The sequence below is a fragment of the Gorilla gorilla genome, chromosome 13 (genome assembly GCF_029281585.2).
Source record: "Gorilla gorilla gorilla isolate KB3781 chromosome 13, NHGRI_mGorGor1-v2.1_pri, whole genome shotgun sequence".
NCBI classification, from domain to species: Eukaryota; Metazoa; Chordata; class Mammalia; order Primates; family Hominidae; genus Gorilla; species Gorilla gorilla.
Window position 1 is genome coordinate 101,043,356 of NC_073237.2, and position 13,330 is coordinate 101,056,685.

At 40.5% G+C, this 13,330-nt stretch overlaps 1 protein-coding gene across 3 annotated transcripts in view; it reads right to left on the minus strand.

The window, feature by feature from the left end:
* Positions 1-13,330, minus strand: part of ABCA1 (ATP binding cassette subfamily A member 1) — a 147,246-nt gene that overhangs the window by 4,146 nt on the left and 129,770 nt on the right. For all 3 annotated transcript variants that reach the window (XM_055350364.2, XM_004048392.5, XM_055350365.2), the window contains exons 38-49: positions 11,266-11,381; positions 11,010-11,154; positions 9,346-9,469; positions 8,126-8,255; positions 7,741-7,861; positions 6,891-6,953; positions 5,864-5,970; positions 3,365-3,506; positions 2,859-2,993; positions 1,805-1,908; positions 1,146-1,238; positions 244-487 (exon numbers count right to left, since the gene is read on the minus strand). In XM_055350364.2, the coding sequence (XP_055206339.2) occupies positions 244-487; positions 1,146-1,238; positions 1,805-1,908; positions 2,859-2,993; positions 3,365-3,506; positions 5,864-5,970; positions 6,891-6,953; positions 7,741-7,861; positions 8,126-8,255; positions 9,346-9,469; positions 11,010-11,154; positions 11,266-11,381 (1,524 nt within the window). The remainder of the gene's footprint in view (positions 1-243; positions 488-1,145; positions 1,239-1,804; positions 1,909-2,858; positions 2,994-3,364; positions 3,507-5,863; positions 5,971-6,890; positions 6,954-7,740; positions 7,862-8,125; positions 8,256-9,345; positions 9,470-11,009; positions 11,155-11,265; positions 11,382-13,330) is intronic.

Sequence of the window (13,330 nt, forward strand, 5' to 3'; positions counted from 1 at the left end):
CACTAAATGGTAGTTTTTATGGTTATTATTACAGTAAATTCTCACAATAATCCTATAGAGTACATAGGCGTCACCTCCCTTTTCAGGTTCAGAGAGGTTTAGTAAAAAGCGTAGCTAGGAATAGTAGATCAGGAATTCAAGCACCAATTCAAGATACAAACTGCTCTTGGACCTATGGGCGGGAGTGTGGGGGCAGGAATCCACACCCTGAGAAGTAAATCTGTTTTGACACTCAAAGCTTACTTGGTCAAGTGTTGTCTGAGAAACAGAGTAGTCTTCTATGTGGAGTCGCTTTTTGCTCTGGGAGAGGATGCTGAATATCCTGGCCAGAGAAGATAATGAAGATGGAAGCTGGTATTGTAGCATGTTCCGGTGTTTCTCTTTTAGAACACTTCCAGGAAATGCAAGTCCAAAGAAATCCTGGACAGGCTTCAGGTCCGGATTGGACCCTGCTATTCGTACAACTATTGTATAACCATCTCCAAACCTGAAAGCAGGAAAAAATACCCAAATGGAGGATCTCCAGAAAACTATTTAAAAGAATACTGAACCCTGGGAACCCAACTTGTGCCATGAAAAAGGGCGGCCCCTGGCAGGCCCAGAAATAAGTTTCTGAGAGAAGGAACCAGTTATCATTTACTAAATACTTATTTTATGTGAAGCACCACACCATGTGCTGTAAATACATGATCTCCTTTAATCCTCACCTGGACCCATGAAGTCTGACAGATGTTACAGGGAAACTGAGGCCCAGGGAGTTAGTCACTTGCCCATGGCTCAGAGCTCATAATTGGTAGGGCCAGGATGCAAACCCATTTGTGTTTGACTCCAAAGCTTGCGCTCTCACCAGTACTGGCATATGTAAATTTTTTTCATTTCATCTATAGCACAAAGCTAGGAGGTAGATCTTCCAGGGAAACTGACTCTTACAGTAGTTAAATAACTTGCCCAAGAGTCACAGAACCAGTAAATGGTAAAGACAGAATTTGAATGCAGTTCTGACTTCAAAGCCCTCATTCTTTCCACTATACTGTTTTGCTCAGTTTTATTTCCCTTTATTTTAGAGCCACCATTTATATACTCACAAAAGAATAAATATCAAGCCTTCTCACTAGGCACTATCCCAAAGAAATTATCTTTGTTACCTATTTTTTAGATGCTGGACACTGCCAAGGCACCTGAACCTTCCATTGACCATGATTGCCATCCTAGTGCAAAGAGCTTCACATTCTTCCATACTGCGGTAAAACAGAAAGAGGTTTTAGTTTTAGAGAGATTCTCTGTAGCCATAAGAACATCACCATGACTTCCAGCATTCCAGCTTCCTAGGGAATTGTATTCTGTTACAAGTACATGTGGAAATAGGGATGATGCTGTTCAGTGTAGTGTTTACAATTGTGAACAAGTTGGAAATAATCCAAATGTCTACAAAAGGGGGAATAGTTAAATGAGAGTATATCCTAATGGAATACTATCCAGCTATAAGAAATGACACCTAAATGCACTGACTTGGAATAATGTTTACAATATATTAAGTGAAAAAGAGCAGTATTTATACTGGGCTTGCATTTTTGTAAGAATATGCATAAACACACACACACACACACACAGATTTGCACAGGAAAATTCTGCAAACATAAACAGCCCAGTGAAGACAGTAGTTGTCTCCAAGTCATATAATTTCAGGTAATAATTGTTTTACTCTTTGCTTTTCTGTATTTTCTAATTTTTACAAAATGATCGCATATTCTACTTGGAAAGTTAAAACATCCCGCAGTGAGGAAGCCAAGACTTTACTACGGACCTATGAGATGTAAGCACTACTGATCTCCCCTCCTTGACAACACTTAGGGCACAATTCCACAAGAACCGCCGGGCTTTGGGATCCATGCCTGTGGTGGGTTCATCCTGTAATTAGAATAAAATAAGTCTTATTTGCTGGGGGGAAAAAAAATCAAAGATAAATTTGTTTTTAAATGCAGAAGCATCTTTGAAACAGCTTGAATTTTAACTTGCCATTCTAATTATTTCTTGATGAATCAAAGAATTAGAGTAACTTTCAAATTCATTTGTAAACAAGGTCATTATTATAAATGTCTTATTGATGCAGGAAACTCAAATATTCTGAGTACTTTTTTATAGAATTAAATTTCTCCAAATAAATAGGGAAGGAAAAAGGCCATTTAGTTGTAATTATCTTTTCATGACTGATAAGTATATACTAAAACAACTTTTTGTCTGAAACCTCTATTGAAGTCAGTATAAGATTGGGGTGAAATTCCTTTTTTTTTTTTTTTTTTATTCCAGCTCACTCAGATTACCCTAGTATATTGCAATTGTTAGCCTTACAGAAACAAATTCCAGACCGAGGTGGAATACATAAAAGCCTCAAAGGCTTCTTCCCGTAATAACATCAATGCTCCTATCTACAGAAGAAAAAAGGTCAAGGGCCACCGCCCAGTCTGATCTGTTTTTCATCTATCCGTGTGTAAGGAACTATGACCTAGTTGCTACCTTGGGGATTTTAAAGCTGTGTCCACACTCTTCATTTTCAGGGAATGAACACAAAGATGATTAGAAAGAATGTTCCAGAGAAAGATCAAATCACATATACAGCCTCAATCACACTAAGAAACAAACTGCTTGGAGTGCCTCTATTTGGGAGCATCTGCAGGCATGGTACAGCCACCCCAGTGTGTGCCAATGGAGAAGCTTCCCTCTGCTTTTCCAAGGTTGCTCTGCTGTCCCTGGGGGGAGACAAGCCAATCATACAACAACCCTGGACATATAGGACTTTTGAACAGTCATGTTTTCCACTCAGGCCAGAACAATAGTTTTCCATCCACAGTTACACTCACCAGAAACACCACAGGAGGCCCGCCGATCAAAGCCATGGCTGTAGAGAGCTTGCGTTTGTTGCCTCCACTATAGTTACCAGCATATTTTTCTCCATACTTCACGAGGCCCAGTTTCCGAATCGCCCACTCACCAACCTACAGTGATAAAAAGCACCTTGACTTTGGTCTGGCTTGAGAATTTTATCATGCTGTCCTACACATACATGTATGAAAATTCTTTCACTGAGTAGGACTAGATTCTATAATCATAACCTGACAACTGGTGAGGAGCCAAAGCAGGGAGAAGGGACTCGTGTGGTGGGAGCAGCACTCCCTCTCTGCCCACCCAGCCCTGCCCCACCACCGTTACAGGTTTCCACCCTGAAAGCAGATGCAAAGAACCAGCATTTTGTGCTGCTGCATTCATGAGGAAAAACAGCCTGAAGTCAATGCGTGTGGAAAAGCCATAAGGTATATATTGTCAGGATGCCAAAGGAGACAGGCTGGCTTTCAGGTGCCCACAGTACCTTGCCAACTTCTTTCTCTGGGACTCCTCTCAAAAGGGCAAAGAACTCCACGTGTTCTCTCCCAGTCAACAGCTCTGTGATGGCATCAAACTGAGGGCAGTAGCCCATGTTCTGATGTACTTCATGGATGTTTGATAAGATACTGCAAAGGACAAGAAAACTACTTAGATTTTAAGCAGGTAGAGATACTCTGGTCAGACAATCTGGCCTAATGTTCCTGTAAAGTGTGCTTCTCCATTACAAAGATACCAATACATCTGCTGCTACTTGAAAGCACAGCCTTTCTGCCCCCAGGATGCTAGCTCTTCCTGGCAGGCAGGGTTCCTGCCTCTACCCTCCCCAGTCCTTGCACCTCCCTGGTTCTCTGAACACTTCAGTCTGCAGGTGCAGTCCCATTTCAGAATTTCTGAGGTCATGCCAACCACTGCACATTCTTTACCAACAATCGCAGTCACACTACCCCAGGGCTTTAACGCTAAGGCCCCATCCTAGACTTCACTCATATGCACCATTCACATGCACCAAATGAGAAGGCCCAGAAATTTTGAGTGTGAGCAACACAGAACCTAGAGACACAATTTACGTGGTGGTGGGGTGGTTTTGGGGTTCTATGAAGCCAGTCAAGTGAAGAATCAGATGTGAGAGAAGTTCAGTGTTCACATTCCAGACTGATGACTGCATCTCAGCCACAGTGGCATTGCCATGAACTTGGCCTTTTGGCAGCATTCATTCCTCTCTGTGTATCTAATTAGCACCCCCAGGGTCAGCCTTTTTCAGAATTAGGATTGAGGCACACGTGGACACCGTGCCAGGCCCTCACAGCTATACCAACCAAATCAGTTCTTACAACCAGTCCCTGTGACAAACCTTACTATGGGCTGGTTATTACTGCCACTGCTATATGCGTCAGGAGCTTGGTACTAGGAGCAAGCCTAGGAAAGCAGTTGTGCAGCGCTAGGCCTGCTATTCCCAGAATGTCTGTTCTCTTAGGATTCCTTTACATTGCTACTGCAAAAATGTAAGAGACAGGAGAGGAGATCATGAATACATTAATTTCCTTGCTCTTTTCAATTTTATTGGCCATCCCCCTGTCCAGTGTGTTCAAATTGTGAGTCATTGTTCATTAGCGGGTTGGGAAATAAATTTAGTGGGTCATGACCAGCACTTTTTTAATGACGCAGTATAAGGTAGAATAAGAAATAGCAGAGTGCACTACAATTAGTAACAGTAGGTACTGCTTTATGAAACTTTAGGTTATACATGTGTCTACATGTCTGTGTGTACATACTAGGTTGAGATATAAAATGTATTTCCCACAAGGGTCATGGTCAAAAAACTCTGAAAGCCACTGCCTTGTACTATCTCTCCACATAATAAGTCCAGAGAAGCCGGGCGCAGTGGCTCACGCCTGTAATCCCAGAACTTTGGGAGGCTGAGGCAGGTGGATCACCTGAGGTCAGGAGCTCAAGACCAGTCTGGCCAACATGGTGAAACCCCGTCTCTACTGAAAATACAAAAAAATTAGCCAGGCATTGTGGCGGGCACCGGTAATCTCAGCTACTCAGGAGGCTGAGGCAGGAGAATCGCTTGAACCTGGGAGGCGGAGGTTGCAGTGAGCCAAGGTCGCGCCATTGCTCTCCAGCCTGGGCAGTAAGAGTGAAACTCCGTCTCAAAAAAAAAAAAAGGCCAGAGAAGCCCCACATATTTAAAGTACTTAGAGTAACATTATCTAAGAAGCCTATAAAATGTAGCTGTATTCCCAAAGATCAGATTGCTTTGTGACCTGTGCAGTCTCAGAAAATGGCCTAATGGTGGCTCAGTCAATTTGTATGCTCTTTAGAGAGGGCAATTTACTTTGTAGGAATTGTTCCTGAGGAAATAATAAAAGATGTATACAGGGACATATTTACAAAGTGAAAAATGGAAACTAATATGTGTCCAACATTTATAAGGAATTTATTAAACAAATTATAGGTACATGTACATAGGGGAATTTTATGTAGCAATGTAAAATTCCACATCTTAGGAAATGTAACCCATTGGGAAATATTCATAATACACTTATTAACAATAAACACTAATTTTAAACTCTATATACAGTATGATCTCAATTGTATGGCACATTTATATGTGTATATAAGATAGATGTGGGGTGATGGAAAAGTTCTAAAACTGGATTGTGGTGATGGTTGCAAAACTCTCAATTTACCAAAAATCACTGAATTATACTCTTAAAAAACAAGCAAATTATATTGTATGTAAATTATACCTGAATAAAGCTGTTAAAAGAAGAGAATGAGACTGAAAGGAAATGTAAATTGTGATTATCTCTAGATATTGAAATCATGGATGATTTTATGTGCTTCTTTACCCTTTACTATATTTCAACATTCTTATGAACTCTAAAAATACCACTGTAATCAAAAATAACAACCTATTTCTTTAAATAAATTAAAAACAAAGTCTTTGCAGCAAAATACAGACCACTTCTTTTCTCACCTATTTTTGTTAAGGAAAGCATCTCCTCTGGTAACAGTGGTATCTCCTGTTAACATCTTGAAAGTTGATGATTTTCCAGCCCCATTAACTCCCAGGAGCCCAAAGCACTGAAAAGGAAAGATTAAGTAAGTTTGTATAAGCAAACTCTAAAAACATGAATATAAATGTCCCTAACACGTAACCACCTCAAACCTTCAATTCTTAAATATCAGAGAAGAATCAAATATTTTCTTGGTTTTAACACATCGTATAGATATTTAAATATGTATTTCATAATGGTACCATTTTAAGTGTGGCTGTATTTATAAATATTATTCGAGTTGTCAGGCTGAGGCCAAAGTTAATGTGTGAAAAACAGTAATGAAAGCCAGCTAGCCAAATTGCACCACCTACTCTGGCAAAAGGGCATAAAAGAACACAAACGGAAACCAGAAAGGAGAAAATCTATTTTTAAAAAAACTATTTGAATGTCATCACCATCCCAAATGGATCACAAAAGCATGTTTTAGATGTGCGTGCTTTTTCTGTTTTTGTTGTTGAGATGAGTCTCACTCTGTCACCAGGCTGGAGTGTAGCAGCGCAATCTGGGCTCACTGCAACCTCCCCCTCCTAGGTTCAAGCAATTCTCCTGCCTCAGCCTCCCGAGTAGCTGGGACTACAGGAATGCACTACTATGCCCAGCTAATTTTTGTATTTATAGTAGAGATGGGGTTTCACCATGTTGGCCAGGATGGTCTCAATCTCCTGACCTCGTGATCCACCCACCTCGGCCTCCCAAAGTGCTGGGATTACAGGCGTGAATCACTGCGCCCGGCCCCATGCTTTTTCTTAAATTGTATTGGATTCTCTAAAATCATTCTCTTGACATACAGGGTCCCTTTCTTCTCGATGACTAATTGCTCCATCCTGGCATAAATACAGAAGCCTTTAAAATCCACTTTTACCTCTTAACGAGCATCGTTGCTTGATTGGGTAGAGATAGTCTGAACTAATAGGGACAAACACAATATAGACAAAGTGTCTTTACCTCACCAGGAGGAATGCCCACGCAAATCCTGTCAACAGCAGGCTTCCGCTTCCTTCTATATATCTGCAACAAACAAAATGTAAACATTCATAAGCCTCAGTGACTCACAGCTCTCCCAAGCAACTGTGGAAGGCAGGACTATAAACCACATACACTGCAGCATAAGACTTGTCAATAAGCCTAAGCCATAGGCATATTTGATGTGCTAAGAGCCTTGGTCTGCGTATGTGGCGACTGGCTTCTGAATGATTCTGAAGCTCAAAATAAAAGTGAACTTACTTTTTAACCTGTCTTTTTAGAACCGTATCATTCATTATTATCTACATAATTTTTCATCTATTCAACATATATATGTATTGCAGGTATTTTAAAAATTAAATTCCACAGAGTAGATATTTGTAATAAAAATATTGCAAATACTGTACAGATTCCAAAAAAGTAAAATTTGGAGATGCTGGCATCTAGAGGGCTGATATAGACCCTCTTGAACACTGGCAATATATCAGCTTTTTGGACTATGAAACTCAAACTCAAAATCAACCATTTATTCTCTCTACCTCAGTTTTGACTAGATATACAATATTAGTATGTTTTAATAACTAACACATAAATGTAAGCATATAAAACCAATGTATTCGAGAATGGGAATTCATATCACAAAAGAATTCTCAGTAAGAATTCTTTAAGAAGTCTCCATGGTGTTTTTAAAATAAAATTGACAGAACCTTGGTATAGATGTACATTTTGGGAACACATGCCCTTTTATTAAGCAAGTCAGCAAACTGCTGGGTTACAGCACATAAAGCTGAAAAAAACTGAAGATGAGCTATTGCAACCTGTACTCTCTCACCTTCGTCAACTCCTTGATTTCTAAGATGTCATTCTGGCCTCCACCATCAAGAATTCTCTGTCTTTCCCGCCTCACATCTTCATCTTCATCATTCAGAGGAGGTAGCTTTGCATTTACAGGTCTTGGGGGAAAAAACAAGAAAAATGAACCTTTCAAACTATTTTTCAGGACAAAGATTCAGTCTCTAACGTAGTATTATAAAACCTACTTGCCACAGTCTCCAGGATGGGCAGGGAGGGGGCTGCGGGATGCCCACATCAGGAAAATCAGTTTTATCACATATTTTGAGTTCAGTTCAATGCAACCCCCATTGGTGAATGTTTCCCTGTGCGCCTCCTCTGTGACCCTCAACCAGGTGCTCCACGGGTTCTAAGAGAAAGCTCACCTGGGCCTGATGAAGAATCTGTACTGGATCAGAACAGTAATGAGGAAGAACACCACCCCTTCCACGGCCATGGCGAAGAGGTTTCGTCCCACCAAGTCCCAAGATAATGGTGACACAAAGCGATTCTCCCCTAGTAGACACAATGCAGAGATCCGGTCAGAATGGAGGGATCAAAAACCATGGCCCTTCCTCAAATTTGGGCCTATGTTCCTTAAAATTCACTAATCTTCCAATAAACACAAATGGCTATCTCACTCATGACAAGGAAAAAAGAGTAACAAGGGAGTGTGATCACTTTCCAAGTCTGATTTGGGAAAACTTTTTATGACCCAGTATCAATCAGAATTTCAGAGCCAATGTGTATTCGATTTGTAACTTCACTGAAGATATCTAGTATTTCTTTTTTTAATGAGACATGCCAAAAATCCTTTTAAAAAGGCAAACGACCCAAGTAATTTTTACAGTCAGCATTTTTAATAAATTCTAAGTTTTAGTAATAATAAATATCAGAAAGCACTTTAAGCAGATTCCCCTTTCAGTAGCATATATCCTAGTGAATCAATTAAACCACTAGATTCAATTAAATCTAGTTCCATGTAACCATTCCTTAAATTCCTTACATATCTCCTTTGTACCCCATGTTGCAAAAAGCCCCTCTTCTATGAACAGTAAATAACATGGCCCATTTGACTGTATTATCTAATGGATGAATAATAATCATATGGCTACAGGAGAAATATTTTTAACCATTCTAAAGGTAGAAAAAGATGTAATACATTATAATTTTATAGACTGTGTAAAAGATAATAAATGACCTCATCTGTAGGCACATGATTCACCTAAAAGAGCCAAAGTTTGCATCTTTCCTTCTGATTCCCTGACCTTCTAATTCTCAAACTTACGGTTTGACTTTTCCAGTGCTTCTGACCAACCTAGACAGTGGCATGAGCCAGTGGAGCCAAGCAAATGCCACTATTTTCCTCACCTTCAAAACTGCCCTTTCACTTTTCTCAATGCTATCAGAGACACAGACAAATGGTTGTGTCACAAAACCCATGCCACAACCAGCTGTGTTGGCATGAGCCCTGTCACTGGGCATGGGGGTGGGGGAACATCCTGTGCTTAGTCACCTGCTTCTTTCCAAAACAAAGTTCAGGGTACCAAGGCCTATGCAGACTGCCATCTCCATTAAAGCATCCTACAGCCACTGCTTCACTCACCAAACCTTTCCAGGGCATCAGCCATTGCCTGGTTTTTCACCATGTCAATGAGCCCTCGTCCCAGGCAAAAATGTGGGAAGATCAAGAACACGGACTTCAGGATATCATTGATATTATTCAGCTTCTAAAAAAAAAAAAAAAAATGGGAGGGAAGGGAGGGTGAGGGAGAAGAAACGGATGTCATTCATGGTTTATCCTAAAAATGTATCAAATTCTGAAATATGGGAGTGAAGAAAAAATTTGATTCTCTAGGGACAAACCGGACCTTTTAATTCAGATACCAATTAAATAGCAGCAGGCATAGCTGATGACATGTAGCAATAAAATTGTATTCTTTAGAAAATCTGGAGAAATGCTGAGTATGGAGAAATAATGAATAAAGCTTAGAAACAGGCTAGATTTAATTAAAGCAAATCCATTAAAAATCCCTTAGCATTTTAAAAGCAAATTGCTCATGTCTGGGTCAATATTTGAGTTTCAGGATTTTGTCAGAATTTTAGAAATTCTTCTCAAATACCTCAGAACTTATGATCCCACAAGGCAACAGTGGCCAAATATCTACCAACTGAATAAGGGGCTATACGCTGGATGCACTGTGCTAGGGCATGGGAGAGGCAACATTAGTAAGAAACAGACTCCACTCCGAGTAGGAAAAGTATGTAAACAGGAAATTACCATGTAAGTGGATGTGCGTTGTACTGGAGGCATGGACTGAGGACTCTGAGAGCACAGAGAAAAGAGAGAACACCTCCCAGCAGGTAAGGAAAGCTTCACATTTTAGCTAAATCTTGAAGGGCAAGGGATATACTACCAGACCCTGTGACAGAAGAAGGGCATTTCAAGCCAGGCCTACAGGAGCATGGTGGTTGGAGGCAACTCATCTGAAGCTTACAGCTCGGAAAGGGTGTGGTGGGTATGGACAGGAAGAGTTGTGCAACTGTAAAAGGCCTTGTGTGCTGTGTTTGGACAAAGGCAATGACAACCGGAATGGAGAGGAAGCCTTATTTTAGAGGTTCATACCTGGAAGAACTGACAACATAACCAATTGAATGTGGGAAATATGCAACAGCAAAGCAAGCATCTAGGATAACTCTAAGAGCCAGCTTGGGCAACCGAGTGGATGGTAGTGCCACTGAGTGTGACAGGGATGGCAAGAAAAGCATTAAGTTCCAAGGGGAAAGAAAACTAGGACATGTCCAGGTTGGGGTATCTATATACTATCTAAATGGAGCAATCCACTAGGCAAGTGAGAATTTGAGATTAGAGTTCAAGGTTATGATCAAGGCTAAAGGCATAGATCTTAGAGATGACAATAAAAACACCAAGAGAGGTGATGGTAAAAGCCTTAGGACTGAATGGCGTCGCCCAGCTTTCATGTGTAAAGTGGAAGGCAGAGGAGCTACTCTTGGTAAGAGCAACATTGAAAAAAGAAAGAAGTAAAAAAAAACTGTCAAAAGAAACTGAAAGGCTTGACCAGCAAAATGTAAGGCACAGCAAGAAAGAAAGGTGCTTTGCCTTCTCAGGGAAGACAGACTCTGAAGACAGGACAAGACAGTCAGCAGTGTCAATACCACTGACAAGTGGAATAAGATCACAATTAAACACTGTCCTCTGGCTCCCAGAGATGCTCATCCCAGCAGGAGTGTTCTCTCTGCATGACTCACATTGTCAGTGAACAGCTCCAGCACAAAGGTGGCCACGCTGCCATTGATGCCAATGAAGAGGTTCACGCTGGTGAGCACCACATAGGCTGTGCTGGGGATCTTGAACACAAAGGAGGCTGGGTACATGAGAGGTGTGATTGACCACCTGTTGAGACACAAAAAGATAAGTGTCTACTGAGAGTCCCTGCCCTCCTTCTGCCACTGGGCACCAAATGCCTTATCCACTGTGCAGCTCCCTCACTCAGAGGTGACTTACCCATACAGCAAAAGTAGAAGGGCTAGCACAGGCAGATTGGTGGAGGACACATAGGACTTCTGCTGGAAGCAGATGAAGATGATAATGACCAGGGTGGCAGGGACAACGTAATTGCACTAAAAGTGAAAACAAAGACATCCAGTTCACCCCTAAATCAAATATACAATGCATCACACAAGTTTTCACCATTATCAGACAAGAAAGGGCAGATAAACATATTGGAGAGTAACTCTGAATTAATGAAGCCACATAAACTATTAATCAAAATACCCGACAATACATTTTGACAAGCATTTTCCCCTTGGCTGATTTTATAAACTACATGCCCTTTCTGTCTTTCCAACAGTCAAGCCAAGGTGTCACACTCAGTAAACTTACTGAACGATGGATTCCCAGTCACAGTAATTTTAATTTCACAGGCAGCAAATAAGCCTCTATTCTTCTTCCCGAAGATGATTGTGTCTGTTTCATCATTAATGCTATATTATAGTCTGCCCAAGTTCAATCTCACATGTAATCTATTTATGAGGTAACTGCTCATAACATGAATGTCAGAATTGTTTCATCGCACTGAGAATAATTTTAAAGTCTGTCCTGACAGTGTATCAAGCAGTAAAATGCAGAAATAAAGACTTGACGATAGGACAATTATGAGAATTCACAGCTGGCAGAGCAAAGCACAGGCAGGGAAGTGATAGTGGGGCTTGTCAGCTGCTAGAAGAACTGCAGCTTCAGACTACAGGGCTCTGCCTCAGTCCAATCCTACTTGTTGTGTTTATCAACAACTTAGATGAAGACATGCTTCTAGCAAATTTCATGAGCTCTAAAGCAGGGAGGGACAGATAATACCCAAGAAGATAAGAGATGGGTTCAGGGACTTGACCTTTCATCTCTGAATCACCTATGCCTGGCATAAGTCAGACACACAGCACTCAGTCTGTGTTTACTGAAAGGAGTAATTACTGAATCAAGATAAAACAAAAATAAAACCCATGTAATTTAATATGGATAAATATAAAGTTTAGTTTCAAAAAAATCAAATGAATTTGTATAGAATGAAGGAGACCCGAATTTCACAATCATTTGTGTGAAATGGAGGTTTTGGTTTACCACTAAGTTGCCAGTAAGACGGTGCTCCTTCCAAAATGCAAAATCTTTGTGCTGCAGTAATAGAAGTGTGGGCTAAAGATTAACTCCCTCTGGACCCATAACCATTCAGACCACAGCCTGAACACAAGGTTAATTCTTGGCTTTGCTTTTGAAAACGGACATTCACAATATACAGCATGGCCATACAAGGACAACCGGATCAGAAGAGTGACACAGTCTAAGGGGCTTGGTATAAACAGCAAAGACTTCATCATCATCTCCACCATCATTGCTCACATTTGTACAGTGCTTCGGAGGTTACAAGGTGTATTCTCATGTATCATCTTATCTGGGTAATACTCAAGTTAAATGAGAGTATGAGAGTTATTTTTAAATATCCAGGGACTTGTTTGGTGGGAGAAGAATTAGATTTGCTCTGTGTAGCTTATAATTAATAGAAGTTACAGGGAGATATATTTCAGGGAGATATTGTAAAGTAGAGTTGAAATATAATTAGAACTTCAGAATTCCTTCAAATCCCCCATATTGGTCCAAATAGAAGCAATATATTGTGGCTGGCACAAAAACATATTTGCAATGGATGGATAAGCTGCTGATAAAATGTACAGAGTTTTCAAATGACAGATGGCTTTCCTAGTAAGGCAAAGAACATTCTGACTCTGGAGGTTAAAACCCATCAGAGAAGTTAGAGGCATTGACTTGGAGTTTTGACTTATATCTCTCTGATTCTTGGGAAAGTTCTCACATAGGAACTTAAGTGGTAGTGGTATTAATTTTCATCATTGTGTACAGAATTTTCCCTCTGGTGTGACATGAACTCTGGTACCCAATGCTGTGTTTGGTGTCATGAAAGTGATCACCTGCCTCTGGCTATTTCTTTTTCATACATCTTTAGAGTAGCTGGAACATTTCCTGATGATAGCCAGAGCTCTTTCTTTCTTATCCATATCAATCC